This window comes from Myxine glutinosa, chromosome 2, assembly GCF_964187855.1.
Source record: "Myxine glutinosa chromosome 2, kmMyxGlut1.1, whole genome shotgun sequence".
Lineage (NCBI taxonomy): Eukaryota > Metazoa > Chordata > Myxini > Myxiniformes > Myxinidae > Myxine > Myxine glutinosa.
Window position 1 is genome coordinate 245,604,879 of NC_136262.1, and position 26,256 is coordinate 245,631,134.

The 26,256-nt window shown below is 37.7% G+C and overlaps 1 protein-coding gene across 9 annotated transcripts in view; it reads left to right on the forward strand.

Moving 5' to 3' along the window:
- The window catches only part of KNDC1 (kinase non-catalytic C-lobe domain containing 1), a 1,149,158-nt gene that overhangs the window by 1,098,483 nt on the left and 24,419 nt on the right, over positions 1-26,256 (forward strand). For 7 of the 9 annotated variants that reach the window (XM_078772411.1, XM_078772412.1, XM_078772409.1 and 4 more), the window contains 7 exons: positions 12,424-12,516; positions 14,024-14,343; positions 16,053-16,146; positions 16,502-16,602; positions 19,013-19,197; positions 23,740-23,850; positions 24,043-24,196. In XM_078772411.1, the coding sequence (XP_078628537.1) occupies positions 12,424-12,516; positions 14,024-14,343; positions 16,053-16,146; positions 16,502-16,602; positions 19,013-19,197; positions 23,740-23,850; positions 24,043-24,196 (1,058 nt within the window). The remainder of the gene's footprint in view (positions 1-12,423; positions 12,517-14,023; positions 14,344-16,052; positions 16,147-16,501; positions 16,603-19,012; positions 19,198-23,739; positions 23,851-24,042; positions 24,197-26,256) is intronic. The other 2 variants (XM_068108891.2, XM_078772408.1) reach the window with 1 other exon arrangement.

Genomic DNA, 26,256 nt, shown 5'->3' on the forward strand with positions numbered 1-26,256 from the left:
AATTATATCCCCCCCCCTCTATTTACATGAAATGGTTTGGTCCAAAGCGAACGGCTTGCGAGTACGGTGACAATCCCCCCCCTCTATTTACATGAAATGGTTTGGTCCAAAGCGAACGGCTTGCGGAGTTTGGTAAAGAAATCGCCATAGCGTGCACAAACGCGCAGGAAAGCGAAAGAATCGCAAATTAGTTTTTATTAGTTTTAAAACATAGTTTAACGCCAACATAGCGCCAACATAGTTGTGAAATAAATGAATACGCTCTCAAATGTGCCGTCCGAGGCAGAGTCTGTTCGGCACGTTCGGCACACGTGATAGCTCGCTGCTCTCTGATTGGTTGAATCGTTTTTTGGACATAGCTCGGTAACTACTTGTCCGATTAATTTCAAACCTTGAAAAGGCACATCCTCGGGTCCCCAGCAATATACCTGGCAAGTTTAAAGTATATCGGACCCGTGGTTGTCGAGAAACAGCGGTTACAGACAAACAAACAAACACACACACAGACACACACACACACACACACACACACACACACACACACAGAGATTACTGGAATTATAGATAGATGATTTACTTGTTCCTTTTTGTGAATTTATATTATGATTTACTTGTGCCTTTTTGTGAATTTCGATTATGATTTACTTTTTCCTTTTTGTGAATTTAGATTATGATTTACTTGTTCCTTTTTGTGAATTTAGATTATGATTTACTTGTTCCTTTTTGTGAATTTATATTACTAGGGCATTGCCCGTACGTGGGTGCCCGTTCCTTGCCAAAAAAAAAAAAAAACGCTACCCGTACGCTCTACCCCGCCCGTACGCCCGTAAACAAAAAATAACAACGCTCTTCGCTTCCGCCCTTCGCTCTGACTGAATTGGGAGAAATAATGCGCATAAGAAATCGAATTACGTACCGTAATGGCGGTCAGCTCGTAACGCGCACACTGTCCGGAAGTTCGCATATCGCATATCTATCTATCTATCTATTAATGCCCATTTATTCAATTATCGCCAACGTATTTTGGCTTTTTGCAATTTAATCGCAAGGAAAAGTAGAAAGAGAAGAGGGGAAAAAAGAAAAGCCTTGCCTTGCTGCAAACAGCTGCTGCAAACAACAACAACATGGAAGGCTGCACTGTCCGGAAGTTGGCATATCGCAGTTACGATTATTTTAGTGTTAATGGCCAATTATTCAATTAGCGCCAACGTATTTTGGCTGTTTGCAATTTAATCGCAAGGAAAAGTAGAAAGAGAAGAGGGAAAAAAAGAAAAGCCTTGCATTAACGCATTAACGCTTGCATTGCATTAACGGTTCGGCACACGTGATAGCTCGCTGCTCTCTGATTGGTTGAAGCGTTTTTTGGACATAGCTCGGTAGGTACTTGTCCGATTAATTACAAACCTTGAAAAGGCACATCCTCGGGTCCCCAGCAATATACCTGGCAAGTTTCAAGTATATCGGACCCGTGGTTGTCGAGAAACAGCGGTCACAGACACACAGACACACAGACAGACACACAGAGATTGCTGGAATTATAGATAGATGATTTACTTGTGCCTTTTTGCGAATTTAGATTATGATTTACTTGTTCCTTTTTGTGAATTTATATTATGATTTACTTGTGCCTTTTTGTGAATTTAGATTATGATTTACTTGTGCCTTTTTGTGAATTTCGATTATGATTTACTTGTTCCTTTTTGTGAATTTAGATTACTAGGGCATTGCCCGTACGTGGGTGCCCGTTCCGTGGCCAAAAAAAAAAAAAAGCGCTACCCGTACGCTCTACCCCGCCCGTACGCCCGTAAACAAAAAAAGCAACGCTCTTCGCTTCCGCCCTTCGCTCTGACTGAATTGGGAGAAATAATGCGCATAAGAAATCGAATTACGTACCGTAATGGCGGTCAGCTCGTAACGCGCTCAGCTCCGCTCGTCTCACATCGGCCACGCCTACGCAACAGAGCGTTCTGTGATTGGCTGCCGGAAGATAAGTCGTCACTGTCCGGAAGTTCGCAAATCGCAGTTAGGATGAATCGTTTTAATTTAATCGCAGTTTGAAAAGAGGGGAAAAAAGAAAAGCCTTGCCTTGCTGCAAACAGCTGCTGCAAACAACAACAACATGGAAGGCTGCACTGTCCGGAAGTTGGCATATCGCAGTTACGATTATTTTAGTGTTAATGGCCAATTATTCAATTAGCGCCAACGTATTTTGGCTGTTTGCAATTTAATCGCAAGGAAAAGTAGAAAGAGAAGAGGGAAAAAAAGAAAAGCCTTGCATTAACGCATTAACGCTTGCATTGCATTAACGGTTCGGCACACGTGATAGCTCGCTGCTCTCTGATTGGTTGAAGCGTTTTTTGGACATATCTCGGTAGGTACTTGTCCGATTAATTACAAACCTTGAAAAGGCACATCCTCGGGTCCCCAGCAATATACCTGGCAAGTTTCAAGTATATCGGACCCGTGGTTGTCGAGAAACAGCGGTCACAGACAAACACACAGACACACAGACACACAGACAGACACACAGAGATTGCTGGAATTATAGATAGATGATTTACTTGTGCCTTTTTGTGAATTTAGATTATGATTTACTTGTTCCTTTTTGTGAATTTATATTATGATTTACTTGTGCCTTTTTGTGAATTTATATTATGATTTACTTGTGCCTTTTTGTGAATTTAGATTATGATTTACTTCTTCCTTTTTGTGAATTTATATTATGATTTACTTGTGCCTTTTTGTGAATTTATATTATGATTTACTTGTGCCTTTTTGTGAATTTAGATTATGATTTACTTGTGCCTTTTTGTGAATTTAGATTATGATTTACTTGTTTCTTTTAGTGAATTTAGATTATGATTTACTTGTGCCTTTTTGTGAATTTAGATTATGATTTACTTGTGCCCTTTTGTGAATTTAGATTATGATTTACTTGTTCCTTTTTGTGAATTTATATTATGATTTACTTGTGCCTTTTTGTGAATTTAGATTATGATTTACTTGTTCCTTTTTGTGAATTTAGATTATGATTTACTTGTGCCTTTTTGTGAATTTAGATTATGATTTACTTGTGCATTTTTGTGAATTTAGATTATGATTTACTTGTTCCTTTTTGTGAATTTAGATTATGATTTACTTGTGCATTTTTGTGAATTTAGATTATGATTTACTTGTTCCTTTTTGTGAATTTATATTATGATTTACTTGTGCCTTTTTGTGAATTTATATTATGATTTACTTGTTCCTTTTTGTGAATTTATATTATGATTTACTTGTTCCTTTTTGTGAATTTATATTATGATTTACTTGTGCCTTTTTGTGAATTTAGATTATGATTTACTTGTTCCTTTTTGTGAATTTATATTATGATTTACTTGTGCCTTTTTGTGAATTTAGATTATGATTTACTTGTTCATTTTTGTGAATTCAGATTATGATTTACTTGTGCCTTTTTGTGAATTTAGATTATGATTTACTTGTGCCTTTTTGTGAATTTTTATTATTATTTACTTGTTCCTTTTTGTGAATTTAGATTATGATTTACTTGTTCGTTTTTGTGAATTTATATTATTATTTACTTGTTCCTTTTTGTGAATTTAGATTATGATTTACTTGTGCCTTTTTGTGAATTTATATTATTATTTACTTGTTCCTTTTTGTGAATTTATATTATGATTTACTTGTTCCTTTTTGTGAATTTAGATTATGATTTACTTGTTCCTTTTTGTGAATTTAGATTATGATTTACTTGTGCCTTTTTGTGAATTTAGATTATGATTTACTTGTTCCTTTTTGTGAATTTATATTATGATTTACTTGTGCCTTTTTGTGAATTTATATTATGATTTACTTGTTACTTTTTCTGAATTTATATTATGATTTACTTGTGCCTTTTTGTGAATTTAGATTATGATTTACTTGTTCCTTTTTGTGAATTTAGATTATGATTTACTTGTTCCTTTTTGTGAATTTATATTACTAGGGCGTGCCCGTACTATATATATATCTAAAATTATATCCCCCCCCCCCTCTATTTACATGAAATGGTTTGGTCCATTCGCAAAGCCAAAGCGAACGGCTTGCGAGTACGGTGACAATCCCCCCCCTCTATTTACATGAAATGGTTTTGTCCATTCGCAAAGCCAAAGCGAACGGCTTGCGAGTACGGTGACAATCCCCCCCTCTATTTACATGAAATGGTTTGGTCCATGAAATGGTTTGGTCCATTCGCAAAGCCAAAGCGAACGGCTTGCGAGTACGGTGACAATCTCCCCCCCTCTATTTACATGAAATGGTTTGGTCCAATTCGCAAAGCCAAAGCGAACGGCTTGCGGAGTTTGGTAAATAAATGGCCATAGCTCGGTAACTACTTCTCCGATTAATATGAAACCTTGAAAAGGCACATCCTCAGGTCCCCAGCAATATACCTGGCAAGTTTCAAGTATATCGGACCCGTGGTTGTCGAGAAACAGCGGTCACAGACAAACACACACACACAGACACAGAGATTACTGGAATTATAGATAGAATAGGGCATGCCCGTACGTGGGTGCCCGTTCCTTGCCAAAAAAAAAAAAAAACGCTACCCGTACGCTCTACCCTGCCCGTACGCCCGTACGCCCGTAAACAAAAAAAACAACGCTCTTCGCTTCCGCCCTTCGCTCTGACTGAATTGGGAGAAATAATGCGCATAAGAAATCGAGAAATTATTATTTTCTCCGGAAGAAATCGAATTACGAACCGTAATGGCGCACGCGCTCGGCTCGGCTCGTTCTGTGATTGGCTGCCGGAAGTGAAGTCTTCACTGTCCGGAAGGTCGCAAATCGCAGTTACGATGAATCGCAAATTAGTTTTAATTAGTTTTAAAACATAGTTTAACGCCAACATAGTTTGCCAACGTGAAATAAATGAATACGCTCTCAAATGTGCCGTCCGAGGCAGAGTCTGTTCGCCACGTTCGGCACACGTGATAGCTCGCTGCTCTCTGATTGGTTGAATCGTTTTTTGGACATAGCTCGGTAACTACTTGTCCGATTAATTTCAAACCTTGAAAAGGCACATCCTCGGGTCCCCAGCAATATACCTGGCAAGTTTAAAGTATATCGGACCCGTGGTTGTCGAGAAACAGCGGTCACAGACAAACAAACACACACACAGACACACACACACACACACACACAGAGATTGCTGGAATTATAGATAGATGATTTACTTGTTCCTTTTTGTGAATTTAGATTATGAGTTACTTGTGTCTTATGTGAATCCAGATTATGATTTACTTGTGCCTTTTTGTGAATTTAGATTATGATTTACTTGTTCCTTTTTGTGAATTCATATTATGATTTACTTGTGCCTTTTTGTGAATTTATATTATGATTTACTTGTTTCTTTTTGTGAATTTATATTATGATTTACTTGTTCCTTTTTGTGAATTTAGATTATGATTTACTTGTGCCTTTTTGTGAATTTATATTATGATTTACTTGTTTCTTTTAGTGAATTTAGATTATGATTTACTTGTGCCTTTTTGTGAATTTAGATTATGATTTACTTGTGCCTTTTTGTGAATTTAGATTATGATTTACTTGTTCCTTTTTGTGAATTTAGATTATTATTTACTTGTGCCTTTTTGTGAATTTAGATTATGATTTACTTGTTACTTTTTGTGAATTTAGATTATGATTTACTTGTGCCTTTTTGTGAATTTAGATTACTAGGACGTGCCCGTATGTGGCGTACCCGTAACCGAACCGTACCCGTACCGTACCCGTACCGTACCCGTACCCGTGACGTGCCCGTAATGAATATGTACAAAATATAAATATGTATGTACTACAATCGATCGTACCTTACAACAATCAACACAGATTGCAACGTCAAATAAATGAATATGCTCTCAAATGTGCCGTCCGAGGCAGCGTCTGCTCGCCACGTTCAGCGTCACTATGACTATCCGTAAGTCCGGAAGTGACGTCCTCATTTGACTGTCCGGAAGGTCGCATATCGCAGTTACGATGAATCGCAAATTAGTTTTAATTAGTTTTAAAACATAGTTTAACGCCAACATAGTTTGCCAACGTGAAATAAATGAATACGCTCTCAAATGTGCCGTCCGAGGCAGAGTCTGTTCGCCACGTTTGGCACACGTGATAGCTCGCTGCTCTCTGATTGGTTGAATCGTTTTTTGGACATAGCTCGGTAACTACTTGTCCAATTAATATGAAACCTTGAAAAGGCACATCCTCGGGTCCCCAGCAATATACCTGGCAAGTTTCAAGTATATCGGACCCGTGGTTGTCGAGAAACAGCGGTCACAGACAAACACACAGACACACACACATACACACACACACACACACACACACACACACACACACACACACACACACACACACACACACACACACACACACACAGAGATTACTGGAATTATAGATAGATGATTTACTTGTTCCTTTTTGTGAATTTAGATTATGATTTACTTGTGCCTTTTTGTGAATTTAGATTATGATTTACTTGTTCCTTTTTGTGAATTTAGATTATGATTTACTTGTGCCTTTTTGTGAATTTAGATTATGATTTACTTGTTCCTTTTTGTGAATTTAGATTATGATTTACTTGTTCCTTTTTGTGAATTTAGATTATGATTTACTTGTGCCTCTTTGTGAATTTAGATTATGATTTACTTGTTCCTTTTTGTGAATTTACATTATGATTTACTTGTTCCTTTTTGTGAATTTATCTTATGATTTACTTGTGCCTTTTTGTGAATTTATATAATGATTTACTTGTTCCTTTTTGTGAATTTACATTATGATTTACTTGTTCCTTTTTGTGAATTTATCTTATGATTTACTTGTGCCTTTTTGTGAATTTAGATTATGATTTACTTGTTCCTTTTTGTGAATTTAGATTATGATTTACTTGTTCCTTTTTGTGAATTTAGATTATGATTTACTTGTTCCTTTTTGTGAATTTAGATTATGATTTACTTGTGCCTTTTTGTGAATTTAGATTATGATTTACTTGTTCCCTTTTGTGAATTTATATTATGATTTACTTGTTCATTTTTGTGAATTTAGATTATGATTTACTTGTGCCTTTTTGTGAATTTAGATTTTGATTTACTTGTGCCTTTTTGTGAATTTAGATTATGATTTACTTGTGCCTTTTTGTGAATTTATATTATTATTTACTTGTTCCTTTTTGTGAATTTAGATTATGATTTACTTGTTCCTTTTTGTGAATTTATATTATTATTTACTTGTTCCTTTTTGTGAATTTAGATTATGATTTACTTGTGCCTTTTTGTGACTTTATATTATTATTTACTTGTTCCTTTTTGTGAATTCATATTATGATTTACTTGTGCCTTTTTGTGAATTTAGATTATGATTTACTTGTGCCTTTTTGTGAATTTAGATTATGATTTACTTGTGCCTTTTTGTGAATTTAGATTATGATTTACTTGTTCCTTTTTGTGAATTTAGATTATGATTTACTTGTGCCCTTTTGTGAATTTAGATTATGATTTACTTGTTCCTTTTTGTGAATTTAGATTATGATTTACTTGTGCCTTTTTGTGAATTTAGATTATGATTTACTTGTGCCTTTTTGTGAATTTAGATTATGATTTACTTGTTCCTTTTTGTGAGTTTAGATTATGATTTACTTGTTCCTTTTTGTGAATTTATATTATGATTTACTTGTGCCTTTTTGTGAATTTCGATTATGATTTACTTGTTCCTTTTTGTGAATTTAGATTATGATTTACTTGTTCCTTTTTGTGAATTTATATTATGATTTACTTGTGCCTTTTTGCGAATTTAGATTATGATTTACTTGTTCCTTTTTGTGAATTTATATTATGATTTACTTGTGCCTTTTTGTGAATTTAGATTATGATTTAGTTGTGCCTTTTTGTGAATTTCGATTATGATTTATTTGTTCCTTTTTGTGAATTTAGATTATGATTTACTTGTGCCTTTTTGTGAATTTAGATTATGATTTACTTGTTCCTTTTTGTGAATTTATATTATGATTTACTTGTGCCTTTTTGTGAATTTATATTATGATTTACTTGTGCCTTTTTGTGAATTTAGATTATGATTTACTTGTTCCTTTTTGTGAATTTAGATTATGATTTACTTGTTCCTTTTTGTGGATTTATATTATGATTTACTTGTGCCTTTTTGTGAATTTAGATTATGATTTACTTGTTCCTTTTTGTGAATTTAGATTATGATTTACTTGTGCATTTTTGTGAATTTAGATTATGATATACTTGTTCCTTTTTGTGAATTTAGATTATGATTTACTTGTGCCTTTTTGTGAATTTAGATTATGATTTACTTGTGCCTTTTTGTGAATTTAGATTATGATTTACTTGTTCCTTTTTGTGAATTTAGATTATGATTTACTTGTGCCTTTTTGTGAATTTATATTATTATTTACTTGTGCCTTTTTGTGAATTTATATTATTATTTACTTGTTCCTTTTTGTGAATTTATATTATGATTTACTTGTGCCTTTTTGTGAATTTAGATTATGATTTACTTGTGCCTTTTTGTGAATTTATATTATTATTTACTTGTTCCTTTTTGTGAATTTATATTATGATTTACTTGTGCCTTTTTGTGAATTTAGATTATGATTTACTTGTTCCTTTTTGTGAATTTAGATTATGATTTACTTGTGCCTTTTTGTGAATTTAGATTATGATTTACTTGTTCCTTTTTGTGAATTTAGATTATGATTTACTTGTGCCCTTTTGTGAATTTAGATTATGATTTACTTGTTCCTTTTTGTGAATTTAGATTATGATTTACTTGTGCCTTTTTGTGAATTTAGATTATGATTTACTTGTGCCCTTTTGTGAATTTAGATTATGATTTACTTGTTCCTTTTTGTGAATTTATATTATGATTTACTTGTGCCTTTTTGTGAATTTAGATTATGATTTACTTGTGCCTTTTTGTGAATTTAGATTATGATTTACTTGTTCCTTTTTGTGAATTTAGATTGTGATTTACTTGTTCCTTTTTGTGAATTTAGATTATGATTTACTTGTGCCTTTTTGTGAATTTAGATTATGATTTACTTGTGCCTTTTTGTGAATTTATATTATGATTTACTTGTTCCTTTTTGTGAATTTAGATTATGATTTACTTGTGCCTTTTTGTGAATTTAGATTATGATTTACTTGTTCCTTTTTGTGAATTTAGATTATGATTTACTTGTTCCTTTTTGTGAATTTAGATTATGATTTACTTGTGCCCTTTTGTGAATTTAGATTATGATTTACTTGTTCCTTTTTGTGAATTTATATTATGATTTACTTGTGCCTTTTTGTGAATTTAGATTATGATTTACTTGTTCCTTTTTGTGAATTTAGATTATGATTTACTTGTTCCTTTTTGTGAATTTAGATTATGATTTACTTGTTCCCTTTTGTGAATTTATATTATGATTTACTTGTTCCCTTTTGTGAATTTATATTATGATTTACTTGTGCCTTTTTGTGAATTTAGATTATGATTTACTTGTTCCTTTTTGTGAATTTAGATTATGATTTACTTGTGCATTTTTGTGAATTTAGATTATGATTTACTTGTTCCTTTTTGTGAATTTAGATTATGATTTACTTGTGCCTTTTTGTGAATTTAGATTATGATTTACTTGTGCCTTTTTGTGAATTTAGATTATGATTTACTTGTTCCTTTTTGTGAATTTAGATTATGATTTACTTGTTCCTTTTTGTGAATTTAGATTATGATTTACTTGTGCCTTTTTGTGAATTTAGATTATGATTTACTTGTGCCTTTTTGTGAATTTAGATTATGATTTACTTGTGCCTTTTTGTGAATTTAGATTATGATTTACTTGTGCCTTTTTGTGAATTTAGATGATGATTTACTTGTGCCTTTTTGTGAATTTAGATTATGATTTACTTGTTCCTTTTTGTGAATTTAGATTATGATTTACTTGTTCCCTTTTGTGAATTTATATTATGATTTACTTGTTCTTTTTTGTGAATTTATATTATGATTTACTTGTTCCTTTTTGTGAATTTATATTATGATTTACTTGTTCCCTTTTGTGAATTTAGATTATGATTTACTTGTTCCTTTTTGTGAATTTTGATTATGATTTACTTGTTCCTTTTTGTGAATTTATATTATGATTTACTTGTTCCCTTTTGTGAATTTATATTACTAGGGCATGCCCGTACTATATATATGCCCGTACTATATATCTATCTAAAATTATATCCCCCCCCTCTATTTACATGAAATGGTTTGGTCCATTCGCAACGCCAAAGCGAACGGCGAACGGCTTGCGAGTACAGTGACAATCCCCCCCCTCTATTTACATGAATGGTTTGGTCCATTCGCAACGACCACAGAACCCCCCCCTCTATTTACATGCAATGGTTTGGTCCAAAGCGAACGGCTTCCGGAGTTTGGTAAAGAAATCGCCATCGCGTACACAAACGCGCAGGAAAGCGAATGAATCGCAAATTCGTTTTTATTAGTTGTAAAACATAATGCCCAATTATTCAATTAGCGCCAACGTATTTTGGCTTTTTGCAATTTAATCGCAAGGAAAAGTAGAAAGAGAAGAGGGGAAAAAAGAAAAGCCTTCCCTTGCTGCAAACAGCTGCTGCAAACAACAACAACATGGAAGGCTGCACTGTCCGGAAGTTGGCATATCGCAGTTACGATTATTTTAGTGTTAATGGCCAATTATTCAATTAGCGCCAACGTATTTTGGCTGTTTGCAATTTAATCGCAAGGAAAAGTAGAAAGAGAAGAGGGAAAAAAACGAAAAGCCTTGCATTAACGCATTAACGCTTGCATTGCATTAACGGTTCGGCACACGTGATAGCTCGCTGCTCTCTGATTGGTTGAAGCGTTTTTTGGACATATCTCGGTAAGTAATTGTCCGATTAATATGAAACCTTGAAAAGGCACATCCTCGGGTCCCCAGCAATATACCTGGCAAGTTTCAAGTATATCGGACCCGTGGTTGTCGAGAAACAGCGGTCACAGACAAACAAACACACAGACAGACACACACACACACAGAGATTACTGGAATTATAGATAGACTAGGGCATGCCCGTACTATATATATGCCCGTACTATATATCTATCTAAAATTATATCCCCCCCCTCTATTTACATGAAATGGTTTGGTCCATTCGCAACGCCAAAGCGAACGGCGAACGGCTTGCGAGTACAGTGACAATCCCCCCCCTCTATTTACATGAATGGTTTGGTCCATTCGCAACGACCACAGAACCCCCCCCTCTATTTACATGCAATGGTTTGGTCCAAAGCGAACGGCTTCCGGAGTTTGGTAAAGAAATCGCCATCGCGTACACAAACGCGCAGGAAAGCGAATGAATCGCAAATTCGTTTTTATTAGTTGTAAAACATAATGCCCAATTATTCAATTAGCGCCAACGTATTTTGGCTTTTTGCAATTTAATCGCAAGGAAAAGTAGAAAGAGAAGAGGGGAAAAAAGAAAAGCCTTCCCTTGCTGCAAACAGCTGCTGCAAACAACAACAACATGGAAGGCTGCACTGTCCGGAAGTTGGCATATCGCAGTTACGATTATTTTAGTGTTAATGGCCAATTATTCAATTAGCGCCAACGTATTTTGGCTGTTTGCAATTTAATCGCAAGGAAAAGTAGAAAGAGAAGAGGGAAAAAAACGAAAAGCCTTGCATTAACGCATTAACGCTTGCATTGCATTAACGGTTCGGCACACGTGATAGCTCGCTGCTCTCTGATTGGTTGAAGCGTTTTTTGGACATATCTCGGTAAGTAATTGTCCGATTAATATGAAACCTTGAAAAGGCACATCCTCGGGTCCCCAGCAATATACCTGGCAAGTTTCAAGTATATCGGACCCGTGGTTGTCGAGAAACAGCGGTCACAGACAAACAAACACACAGACAGACACACACACACACAGAGATTACTGGAATTATAGATAGATGATTTACTTTTTTTTTTTTTTTTTTTTTTTTTTTTTACAAGATCTAAGGCTCGTAATGGAGCACACACACACACACACACACACACACACACACACACACACACACACACACACACACACACGGTTACACTTGGCCTGGGGAAAGTGCCATCACTGCCGTCACTGACGTCACTTGTTCCCTTTTGTGAATTTATATTATGATTTACTTGTGCCTTTTTGTGAATTTAGATTATGATTTACTTGTTCCTTTTTGTGAATTTAGATTATGATTTACTTGTGCATTTTTGTGAATTTAGATTATGATTTACTTGTTCCTTTTTGTGAATTCAGATTATGATTTACTTGTTCCTTTTTGTGAATTCAGATTATGATTTGCTTGTGCCTTTTTGTTGTGCATTTCATTTGTGAATCAGGCATTGTAATGGGCCCAGTCGACTCTGAAACACAAGGTCGCTCCGGGTGTGGGATTCAAGGCTGGCGAGAGAGCAGAGTCGAACATGAGTCAAGTAAGTCACAAAGAGGGAAATTGGTAGCTTATGGACGAAGAGCTGCCTGTACCATTGTTGAAAACTTTATGAGTGGTGGCAACCCTGAAAACATTTGCTAATTCTTAGTTGTCATTATTGTTCACCAGACTGGCAAGATATATCAAAGGAAGCACACTCTTATTTAAGCTATCTCATTCATCTCAATTATTTAAATGTGTATGTCTACTTCTCCCATTTATAAAGGGAAGAGGAGGAGAAGAAGAAGATGCTGACAGAATTCCTTTTGCAAATCTCATAAATGATTCAAAGTGCCAATTAAAACCGGTTAGAGTTTTCAGAGTAAAATAAGAAAAATCACAAAAAGCGAGTTGTTAGCACACGCACATAACTTGCTGAGAAACCATCTGAAATAATTTATTTGGCAAGGGTTTTAACCCTGGACAGTTCACCATTTTGAAACAAGATATTGACTGAGGTCACAGGTATTTGGAAATTAACCAGGGTGCTTAAGATAGCTCTCTTAATCTTCGCGAAGGACACCGTGGGATATTTAGAGTCCACCAACTAAGGCTGCCAGATAGGACACCCAGTTTAACGTCCATCTGAGATACAGCACATGCATTGATGCCTGGCCCTGCCTGCAAAACACCAGGATGACAGTTTATAGCTGGGCCTAGATTCAAACCCAGGCTAGAGAGCATAGAGGTGAATACACATACCTCTCAGCTATGCTGTTACACAGATAGAACTGTAAAATAAAGAGTCAAATGTGCAGAGAAATTGCGTGTAGCTGGAAATACAAACTTATTTTAAAAAATAAAACAACAAAATTTGAGTTGGATACATTTAAGCGTTAGAGATAGAATGCTGCATGGACCTTAACAGAGGTGGTCGGTATCTTGCGTATGGATGGATGCTTGTCCACATGTGTACTGATCGTGATGCCTGTTGGTGGGTCTCATCAAAAGGTGAATGTGCAGTTGGTGTTAGTTCATTCCATTCACACAATTCTCTTCATCACTAAAAATAATGAATAAATAAATACATCCACGTGATGTCACTGTGGCTGCCCCACCATTCTTCTCCGGACTCTTCCTTCTGAACCCCTTCCCCGTTTCTTCCTCATTTCCACCTTTTCATTCCAGTGTAATTTAAAAATATAAATTCATGGATACAATTTATGGGTTGTGGAAAAAGCACAGGCATGGTGGACAAAATGACCACCTCATGTGTCCAAGCTCCTTATGCATGAAAACTAGTGGCTTAAAAAGGGAATAAAAAAAACACTTGTAATGTTGAAGGAGATAAGAAATTCCTTTTTTCCTGCTTGCTCAAATGAAGCAAACAGGAAGGAAAGAGGAATTTCATTTCCAGAGTGAAATATATAGTTGTGAGATAATACAGAAACATTGATTTAAATACGCATAATCACTTTCCATTAAGCACAAAGATGAGCTTATTTGGTTGCATATTGTGACATGAGCATGAAATTGTTTTGTTCTTTCATTTCCTTCAACAACCCCAGGCAGTTGTCTTTCAGGCCGACACACCGCTGATGACGATGAAGATGCGTCATCGTCCTCGTGGTCGGACCTGACGAGCAGGGTTTCATGGGAGAATCCAGGACCAGAGACGGGGTTACGGCCTACGTCTTCCCCTTACAGTGAGGGGACTAGTCCCTCATCCGCTGCAAGCCCCACCAGTGCAGGGAGATCCAAATCCAGGTGTCTATCCTGGTCTCTCAGTTTCAATGGCACAAATGGCTTTGGAAATGATGTGAAAGAATACGCAGAGAACCTGGGACAGAAGGAAGAACAAAATTACAGCCTAGATGCCAAGCAGCAGGTACACATGCTACTATTAATGGGACTTCCTTTTTGGGAGATTTCACTTGATTTGTGGTGTGTTTGTTTCATGTTGTGGCCTTTAAACGCGATAGCTCTAGAATAACGTTTCCATGAATTGCCACCTTCATACTTTGGACACAACCCTTGTTGCATGCAATAGCAAGAAAATATCACAAATATTTGCTACCATTTTTGTGAATATCTCACTAACGCTTGCTCATTGGGAAGTTGAAATTTGCACACCCAATTCTACTCCATACATCTAATAAACATAGGAATAAATAAACATAAACATCTAATAAACAAACATAATAAACATCTAATAAAAATAAACATAACCTTATGAAAATGAACTTTAAAAAATCCACTTCACTCATTTTCTCAAATGCTTACTCTGCTCAAAATTTGAATGACACCTCTCAACTTCTCCTTGTGAAAGACAGTAAAGAATAACTATTATTATTATTATAATCATTATTATTAATATTAATAGCCATGCCTACCTGTCGCTTCAATAACAGGTGTAATAAAAAGACAGCATGTTTAACTTCACAATAATTTTATAACATGTGGTTGTTGCTGTGGATGTTGTTCATTCCATGCACTTTCAAATATTTTTCTATTGCTTGAAGAAGTATTACTATATATAATTTTGTGTGTTCCTTCTACATCTGTCACACTTTAATCTAAAGGGTTCCTGCTGTCATACCATTGTAACCGCTATATTATGAGTCCATATCTGACCCTTTTTCTACAGGATCTAATGCTCATGAATGAGCTGTCAGACGCATACACACATGGACACATGCAGCTAGAGACACGAGGTCCAGCCTGACACTTGACATTTAACATGACACAAACACTACTGTGGGCCTTGGGGAAAGAACTTCCTCGAAAATGATGCATCGAGTGGCAATGCTTTTCTCCACGCAGTCAACAGGACACCGCTCCTCTCCCTCCCTCCCCACATCCCCCTTCCCCCAATGGGATGGCAGCCCACAGAGTGTATCCGTGCACTGTCCTCTAAATGCTGAGCATCAAGCAAGGAAGCTCATGTATGACTCGGCCAGGGTATGTTTAAAGTCTTTGCTCTGACTATGCTAGGAAGAACCACCTTTAGAGGCCATTTTTCCCCGCAGAGCAGGGGTTGGCCTTTTTCAGGCGCCTTGGTCCCCTTTTTTGAAGCAATGTTTTATGGCCGGATGCTCTTCCTGCCGCCAACCCTGTTAGTCACCTCTTGCGACACACAGGGAATTACCAGTGAACTGGTACTCAATTTGCGGACCTATGAAGGATGACAGGCCTAGTCAACCCCCCTGGTGTTAATTCAGCGATCGACCGGGATTCGAACCCAGGATCCTAGGATCCCTAGCCGGCACCCTAACCGCTAAGCCAACACCAGGCTATGACTGACTGACTATGCTAGGATCATAATAAAACCACTGACTTCCCAGACTTTAATTTTTTTTCTCACACATTGTAGATTACTTTAAGACACTATTGCTCACATTCGCACATGTTACAATCCATGAATGACACGATTATGAATCATTAACATGACAAAATGTTTCTGCAAATATATTTTTTGTATTAGAACTAAATCATACATTTTCATTTATTTGTAGATATTTGCGGTTGTTAAAAAAAATTGATTCAATGATACTAGTTGTATATTAATGTATTTTACTTTAACCATTGCAAACTCAGGAGTTGGAGCAACAGATAACCCTGGAAAAACGTCACCTGCGCAAGACGCAGACATATTACTCCAAGCTGAGTGAAGATGGGCGCAAGTTGCGTGGTAAGCGATACTTTGCTGAGTGTGAGCTGTATAAGACCTAAATATGAAAACGTTACTAACATGACAATATTTATTTTGCAGCTCTGAAATTGAGTCATGTAAGTGAGATGTTCAAAGTGTTCCATAAAAGAGACGTTCACAATCGGCCGAGACGCCAAAACAAGTATAACGAGAGGTTATAAAAATGTAAAATACATTTAAATATTTTCCTACTCATTGAATACTAGCTATTTGCCCACCTTATAATATAATATGTTGGATGTGAACCTGAGATACCTGTGTTGAAAGCCATGTGCCCAGCGGGGAATGCTAAACAGACTAACTTGAATTGTTATCGCTATTTTTTGTTCTTTAGGAAGCGCAAGTGAGCGTAGCTTGTTATCCAAACTTGGAACTCAAATAGTAGAAATGAAAACAAAACTGGCCTTGCTGCAATCTGCACACATCTACCTCGAGGTAAGTCATTCTCTCCTTTTCCACTGTTAAAATTTGTTTTGGGCAAGGCTGTGCTAGGCCCAATAAAGGGCTCAAACCTTTCCATTGCAAGTTTTTCAGGCTGAGTAGTTTCACACAGAAATAAAGGAGCCATGTAGTCCATCGGAGCCAAATAACATGGATTGCAGAAGAAGCATGAGATGGTAAAAAAAAGATTGTAATTACATTTAAAAACTAGAATGGCACTCGGTAGAGCGCATACCTCCTCCAGGCTGAATCCCACAATTTGTATTCCATTGATACTGTTACGGACGCGGTTTAGATGTTATTTACCGAGCGGTGGTATTGCCGCGACCGAACAGTTATTCCCCGACTAGACCCCGATTCCACCCAGACGTTGACCAAATCGCGCTATGCCAAATCAATGATAGAAAGGACACGACGACTGGGAAAGAGGAAACGACGCAAGGGGTACAGTTCTCAAGACCTCCAGAGGAGGGTATAATTACAGTGGTGGAGAAAAGGGGTAGATTACAAGGCAGTGAGGTAAAGACACAGAAGAGATGGGCACTTAATTACCGTCTTATCTTATCCCAGACAGACCACAGACAAACGGAACAAGGCGGACTTACACAGGGATTGATGGCAGGAAGGGACAGGTAGGTCGATAGCACAAGGTGCACCTTGGCTCGGGGACAGGATAAAGCACGGTCCAGTCCAGAAGATGCGGGGAGGCCTCACAGCGCTCGGAAGGGACGTCTTTCTTGCTTCAAGCTCAGCGCGCATCTGACGTCACCTCCCTCTCCCTGCGCATGCTCAGCGGGGAGTGACACGCCCTCGGCTGGTTGGCTCCGCCCCACTGGGGCCGGTCCGCCGCTTCCATTGGGTGCGGGGGTTACCGGGCTCCGCCCTTGACGAGGAGCTGACAGGGAGCCCCTATTTGGTAACCCCGTCGAGCACATGTTCGATGGCGGCTCGTTGGGAAGGCCTGGTGCCCTCCCAACACCCCCTACCAACCAAGCCGGAGTGAGGACGCGCACTTCCCGTGCCCGCCGCTGCCGTTGTTGTTGTTGTTGTTGCTGAACCGTGAGGAAGAGCTGCGGGGAGGTGTCGGGAGGTCCTAAACTTCCTAACGGTGCCATACAATCACATTCTGGTGCAACGAAGGGTCAGAATTAATGGAAACGAGTCCTTAACTGACATAGACTAAGAATAACTAGCAAGATGTCCTATAGTTGTCTTACATGAGATGCGGTGAACCTGGGCACGACATTTAATGGGGGAAATAGGGGGAGGTCGGGTCTACAGAGTGTTGTTTACAGAAAATGGGACTAGGGAATGGGGGATTGGGGATAGTTGGGAAGTATTGAGGAAATAGGGGAATATTTACAAGCGGATATGGATGGATGCAAATCCCATATCCGCAACAATACGTTGGATCTGCTTCCAGACCTTAAACAAAACTAATCAGCTTGTTCTTGTTACCTACCCAACTTATCCACCAAATTTTGTCATAACCCATCTAAAACTTTGAAATATCTTGCTATATATAGTATTGTATATATATTTGGCCCAATCTCTCAATTGTGAAGAATCACTTTAAAAATTATTGTATCCAGATCTGGATCTTCACCAATATCTAATCAATTAGTCCTTGTCGCACACCCAAACTGGCCACCATGTTTCATCCGAATCCATCAATTTTTTTTTTCGGGCTATCCTTCACACAAATAGACAGACAGATGGGAGAACGTAACCTCCGTCCACATTCGGTGGCGCAGGTAATGATAAAGTTACTCTTGCTCAGCCCGTGCCAAGTGCAACGAAATACAAAGGCAGCAATTGCAGACAACTCGTGTGTTTTCTTTTCACATAAAAATCCGTAGCCACTCTGGATAAGAGTTAATTCCTAACTTCATAAAAATGTTTCCGATTAGATACGTGCAAATAGGTTTCATTGAATATATAGAAAAGCAACTCTTTGCTCTTTCGGAATACCATATCTTCTTTACAAGTACACAGAAATATCTTGCTATAATTCACCAAATGTCCGTCCGTCTGTCTGCCTGGCCATTCGAAGGTACCGTAAAAACAGCTGAACCGATCGCAACGATATTTTTGGTGGGTAATCCTGGGATCTCCAGGAGTAAAATAGGCTATTTAGTTTTTCCAATTTCAGCTTTGGTCTCCAGCATTCTCAGGTTTGGACTCCCGCATAACATTTGCGTTCGCATAACGTTCATTATGACGATGTTTTCATTGTGACGATGTTGTTTTCCCGGGTGCCCGATTTATGTATCGAATATGTACTTGGTCCTTTAACCCATCCTTAAGGGTCAATTATTTCTTCTTGTTCAAGCTGATAAATAAGTTCAAGCTTATTTATCTTCTTGTTCAAGCTGATGTAACAAGCTGTCTGAATTCTCTGCAGCTCTTGATGGTGAATGCATATGGACTGGAGAGGCAGATCCTTCCCAAACTGTTTCCACCCCAATGTCCTGACTCCAGCCTCGACGAATACGGTCTCGTATTACAGGACAACTGCCATGATGAATCGACGCTTGATGTCGTCACTTCCGGGACCCCACTTGGACTCATGGCATACTTGTACTCCAGGTAGACCATTCAATTAGACAAAAACGTTTGAAGAAATGTGAGGCTTGCATATCGTATATTAATACTCCTAAAGCATGATGTTTTTGAAACATTTCTAATCCTTGTTTGTTGCCTTCCACTATTATTTACGCAACTTTTTATTTTGCCTTACTCTGAGATCGACATCTTTGTTGTCGTCATCGTACATAAACAGCACGTGGCTGCAGATTAGCATCAGTTATTGTGGGGGTACCGCACTACCGCTGGTGCAGTGCCCCCTGTAGGTTAGAACAGGAATTTGTAATTTAATCAGGTTGCCGGCGATAGCTCGCCTACTCTTCATGAAACACACTGTTGGATCTTCAACATCCACCAATTAATGCCAGCAGATGGGACGCCCAGCTTAATGCCCATGCTATTTAACGACTGCGCACACATTGATGCCTCGCCCTGCCTGTGAAACACCAGGATGCCAGTTTATTGCTGGGTCGAGATTCTAACCCAGGCTCGGCAGCTTAGTCACGTGCACATGCATATAGGCCACCAAGCCAGCTCCCTCTGAGAATAAGTGTTTTTGATATCAGGTGCAACCGGAGGTTGATTACCTGCATTTGTTTTATAACCTGGAGTGTTTCACTGAGCCCTTTCCTCAACTTCAAAGATATTTGGAAAGAAATTACACTTTGGATATTAAAAGGACAAGCAAAGAACTTATAAATATATAATTTTTATTTATATTTATTTATTTAAATTTATTATTTAAATGTATTTAAATTCATTTATTTGTTTATTTAAATATATTTATTATTTATAAATAAATAAATAATATATATATATATATATAATTTTTGCCTTATGGATGGGTTCATTCCCGCACTTTTATGATGTTGAGACTATAACATGTTTTATTATGGCTTCCACAAGGTGGCCTTATGATACACATTTACATGGAGAGAATTGGATTGATTCCCTCCACCTTGAACCCCCAATAATATGAAAAAAAAATTAACCACAAAAAACCTACCTGTGCACCCTGTGAGTACACCCACCAGTTTTCAACTCATTCCATCCAGCACTTCAGGAGTGCATAGAAGTCAAACAAACACAAACACCCCCACAGTGAGCAGCACTATTTACGTGGAGAATCTGCGTCTCCCCGCCCTCCTCCCCGCATCCTGAACCCCAGGGGGGGGGGCTCTGGAATGTTTTATTGCCTAAAACCCTCCCGTGCCTCTTCAGTGGTTTCGGAATGCATCGAAAGGTTCCATCGAAGTCAAACAGAGACACACATAAATAAACAGACACTTCTCAAACTATATACTGTATTGTATGATTATCAACATGTCATTAAACTTTCTTAGGTACCATGTTAAGTCCTTAATCCATCAAACACTCAGTTTTATGAACTCTTAATAAAAAAATCTCCTGTACATTTCTCATGGGATGCAAGGAGAATCTCTTTGTTTTGATATTTGTAAGATGTCATTGCATTCGCACATTCGTATTGTCGTTTTTTGACATATTGTCTGACATTGCAATATGGACTACTGAGCGAGCAGACCAAATATGGTGGTTTAACACAAGCATTTAATTCAGGGTTTTTCATTATTTTTGGAATGTCGGTTTGTAGAGAGAGAACAGGAAGTTGTTGGTCATTAGCCCTCAGATAAATAAATCCCCACAAGAGGATGTTAGTCCTTGTGCTTCACTTATTTTTAAACTGTAGTCGATATTCTTCCTTGTTACCATTTCCTGCTATCTCTACTTTTGCTTGACAGTTTTATGTGTTAATTAAATTTTTCTTAACTACAGTATATAAGTAAAAGGCTGGCAGGATAACTTAGAGGCATGAGCACTCACCTCTGTCTAACCTGAGTTTGAATCTCGACCCAACTGTAAACTGTCACCCGGGTGTTTCACATGCAGGGTGATGGGCATCGTCCCTTGGAAGGACGTTAAGCCGGAGGACCCTACTGCCAGCACTGGTCTTTGGGGGATGCTAAAGGTTCCACGGTGACTTTCGTGAACAGTAGGCGAGTTGTCACCATCGGTGACAAATTACAAATTTTATATTTATTACAAATTAATTTACAAATCAATTTTGAATGAATTAACAAATTACAAATTTGTAATTTACAAATTACAATTGAACAAATTACAAATTTCTGAACAAATTATAAATTTTGAACAAATTACAAATTGTTATTCAAATTACAAAATGAACAAATTACAAAATTGAACAAATTGAACAAATTACAATTACAAATTACAAATTAATTACAAATTACAAATTTGTAATTTAGGAGGAGTTGAACAAAAACTGTCCTGAACTGAACAAAATTACAAATTTTGTAATTACAAATTACTAACAAACAAATTACAAATGAAAACAAATGAACAAATTACAAATTACAAATTTGAACAAATTACAAATTACAAAACACCAAATTGAACAAATTACAAATTTTAACAAATTGAACAAATTACAAATTCCCACCATAACTGTCCGCAGCAAGTTGTCTGGTCTTGTTTGATACTTTTGATACTAGGTTATACCAAATACTGTGGTTGCTGTCTGGGCAGCAGCTTCAGCACTATAAAAAAGGTTTACCAGGCAGTTCACATGTTTCATGTGAGCAGCCATTTTTGACTGTGAAGGGCAACCTTTATTCTTCTTATTATTATTACTACTAGTGTAAAGCCCGTCAAAAATGACCGGGCCAAGACCACTTCACCACCATCACAGCACAGTTGTAAAATAATATAACTCACAGGCTTGTGGATATACCTTTGTTTCATAAAGAAAAGTATGATTATTTTAGAAGTATATCTATCATCAGTGATAACAGAATTTCAAATGACTGAGTAAAATTACTCACTCATATATATTTTTACTGCAAATGAAAATTGCTAACTCTCACCTCTGGCGTTATCGTTGTGAAAACGACGAGAATGGCCATGCAATCAACTCCAATTCAGATGCATGTAGTAAAAGTTTTGGACGGCATAAATTCACCTTTCCTGAGAGGAAACAAAATGGCAAATGGCACTAACACTGATACTGTGTGTGTTCCCTTGCGGTGATGAATGCGACACCACTTCCATGAACGTGAGGTCACTTCCTGTGTGACAGAGAAATAAATACACAAGGCTTTTATACTGTTACGTTTGTGGGGGTGGTGATGAAATACCATAGTGGAGATAGAACTGTGTAGGGTAGCATGGACCACGTGCGAGTAGGAAGCCAATCTCGATGTATTTAAGTGGAAAAACTAAGCTTAAGATTGTTTGTGTCTTCACTTGGGGGTTGAGCTTGTGTTATCTAGATAGGGATTAAGATTAGTTTACCCGGTATGTGATTGCCTCCTGTGGGTTTTCCCCTACGTTTTTTACATCTACAAGGCCCGCCATGGAACCACCTCCAACAAAAACAACAATAACCGACATAACGGCCGATAGAACCCGAACATTCCTGATCGGGCTAAACCCCGCCCCACCACCGCTGACAAGACCGGAACATTCCCGAGCAGACTAAACCCCGCCTCCAAGAAATCGTAATCGGCAACTAAGCCCCACCTTTAGAAAGAGCTGGGACGTGAGGCCACGCCCTGAGGCTCAGGCGAATGGTTGGGGTGACTTCAGGGTGACGTCAGAGTGAGAAGGTTCGAGCAGGAGGAAGAGAAGAGCACGTCTGACTCTGGGTCTTTTTATGCTTTGTCTCTGGCTCTCGGCTGCGGCTGGCTCATGTGGAGCTTTGGTGGAGAGCTTTCGGAGCTGTTGTGGGACTGTTGAATCGTCGGAGGAGGAGGTGTTGTTGATGGTGGTGCTCCTCGGAGACAGAGGAGGGCACGAGCAAGGCGAAGGAGACGACCCTGTCTGCTTGCCTCACACAGGTGGCGTCTCTGCACCATCTTGTGCATTTCCTGCGCGAGCGGTTTCGGGCCGCCTTGTGCTGCCGACTTAATTCGGCGATCTTGTTGGAGCAAAACTGAGTGCCGGCCAGCTTTAAACAATTTATTTTCTTTTTATCATTCCCCTGTCTGTTTTTGAGTCTACGCGAAGGGTCCCTCAAAGTAGCGAGTATTTATCCTCAACAACATTTATTCAAAAGTAGCCTCAACATTTATTTTGACATTTTATTCTTTGCTTTATTTCATTAAATCCTTGTGTTGCATTCTAATTGTGGTGTCATGTTTCTCTGTTCGTGGGTCCGAGGATAAACCCGTGTGACGGCCGTCCAGGTAAGCACCCTGGTCCCTTCCCCGTGCACGACAGATTGTTCCTACGCCTCGGGAGTAGGAACGATCGGTCATTCGTCACCCAGCGCGCTGGGCTGACATGACAATACATTTAGATTATTATATAAAGTAAATAGGTTTTCATAAATAAAACACATTTCTATAAAGTTGCCTTATAAATGCGTTTTATTTTATTTATAAAATTTGTTTATAAACTAAAATTTATTTATAAATATTTATTATAAAATATTTATTACTTTACGTATAGATTGTCAAAAAATTTTTGCCACAACAAATTACATCTTTTGCCCAATCTCTTCGTCAGGGATGCGGTCAATCAGGGTTACCTGCATCATTTCATTTATGTCTTTCGCTATTTCGTGACGGCAGAACACCTGTTGGCTTTCATCAGTGAGCAATTTTATCAGGCTGCCAGGTAAGCATCATTGTCATTCATGCCCTCAACATGTTAGTCATGTATGTTAAACAATGTGCCCATGCAGTTGTGTTTAACATTCAGCACATAATCTACTTAACGATGTGTTTACATTGATTAAATATTATCATCCAGTGATTATTTACAATGGTAAATGTGAATTGAGATATTTCTTTTTCATAAATCACTTAGTTTCTCTCCACACAGAGTTTATACAATCAACTCATCGAGGGTCTGTCAGCGAACTATAGACTTCCTGCACCTCTGGTTGGACACCTGCTACACAGTGGACTTTACACCAGGGAGTGAACTGGAGTCAAGACTGCAAAACTTCCTGCAGAACACGGTAACTTGGTCGACCCCACAAGAGGCATCAATTTTATGGCCTCCTGTCATGAATGGCCAATATCTTTAGTGCTAGCAGCCACTAGATCTATAAACAGTCAACTGATGTAATACAGTATTTTACATCATTTCCTGTAATAGCGAAGCTAATCACAGCGGCCCTTGGTAGAGCGGATGGACGGCACAAAGTTTTGTTATAATCCATCCATAACTTTTTGAGACATCCTGCTCAGAGAACAGACAGACAGAGAAAACATAAACTCCGTCCACCTTCGGTGGCAGAGGTAATTAGTAAGACAATAACATTATTCAGCCATCTGGACAAAATAAGTTGAAACTCGGCCACAAATACGACATAATTTTAGGAGATCGGTTTCCTTGCAGACTTCTGTCAAATTATTGTTCTGACCAGTCCTGTAGAATTTAATTATCTTCCTGGCCCAATTGGTTGCAGCACAATTCTATGATGATGCAGAGGGTTGCAGCTCTACTAGGCTCATGCCTAACAGGTGGAGTAAACAAGAGCGCAAGGAGAGAAATTGAAGGAGGAGGGAGGGAACATACAGGTCTCAGAAGGTGTAGTAAAGCCTAGTCGTGGAAATAGGAGAGACCAGGAGGTGGCATTGGATAGCAGACTTGAAATCCACTGGCATATAAATTCTTTAGACAAGACACAGCAAATGTGATCCTTTGTTTTAAAATGACAAAAGTCGTCAGTTTGTACAATAGCAACAAAACAAATGCGTTGTTTAGAACTGTAAATCACATCTGTGCTATATATGTAAATCGAGCATTTGTAAAGTGATTAATTGATTTTTCAACCATCTGTATAACCTCATTATTTAGCACTAATTTGACTTAATGTCATATTTACCTTTTGCCATTATTATGAATAAACTCAGCATGCAAGGACATGTAATTAAAATATTGGCTAATACATGAAGCAAAAAATAGCAAATATCTAATATTACTTTATGAGTTAAACTTTAGCCGAAATACCTCGGTCGACCATTACTCATGGATTTATGTTCCGTATTTTTCTGTGTATAAGTCGATACTTTTCTCCTGGAAGCCTGAGCCTCGACTTATCCATGGTTTAAGATATTGAATTGCATAAATGATTTCTTTTTTTTGCAAAGTGTGATATTTTCTCAAATAAATTGCATAATTATTAATTGAAAACACATTCACAGAAATTATTGCCCAGAACGTTTGCCGATTAGCTGAGCAATTAACCGTTAATCCGCTCATTGACGCATACAAAATTATCCAATCAATAACGAGCGTGCACTCACCAATTATGTTTGTTTGATCTACCCCTTTCAATCATAATAGAATGTATCCATCCTTACATCGACATCGTCTCAAAATGCTTCCTGTAAAGTCATGCAAGTCATACATGGCAACTTTTACGTTATGCTTTTACGCAAGTCATACATGGCAACTTTTACGTTATGCTTTTACGCAAGTCATACATGGCAACTTTTACGTTATGCTTTTACGCAAGTCATACATGGCAACTTTTACGTTATGCTTTTACACAAGTCATACATGGCAACTTTTACGTTATACTTTTACACAAGTCATACATGGCACCTTTTACGTTATGCTTTTACGCAAGTCATACATGGCAACTTTTACGTTATGCTTTTACACAAGTCATACATGGCAACTTTTACGTTATGCTTTTACGCAAGTCATACATGGCAACTTTTACGTTATTCTTTTACGCAAGTCATACATGGCAACTTTTACGTTATGCTTTTATGCAAATCATACGTGGCATCTTTGACGTTGTGCTTTTACGTAAGTCATACATGGCAACTTTTACGTGATGCTTTTACGCAAGTCATACATGGCAACTTTTACGTTATGCTTTTACGCAAGTCATACATGGCATCTTTTCCGTTATAAGTTAAGTTCGCTGAGGAAAATATGTCTGTGCACAGGAAATATGGGGTCAGCGAGAAATGTGTTTGGGATTGGCGTAAAGTGAAGGATATGTTGCGCACTACCAAGAAGGCTAATCGTGGTTGCAAAGCTGGGTGGACAATATTCATT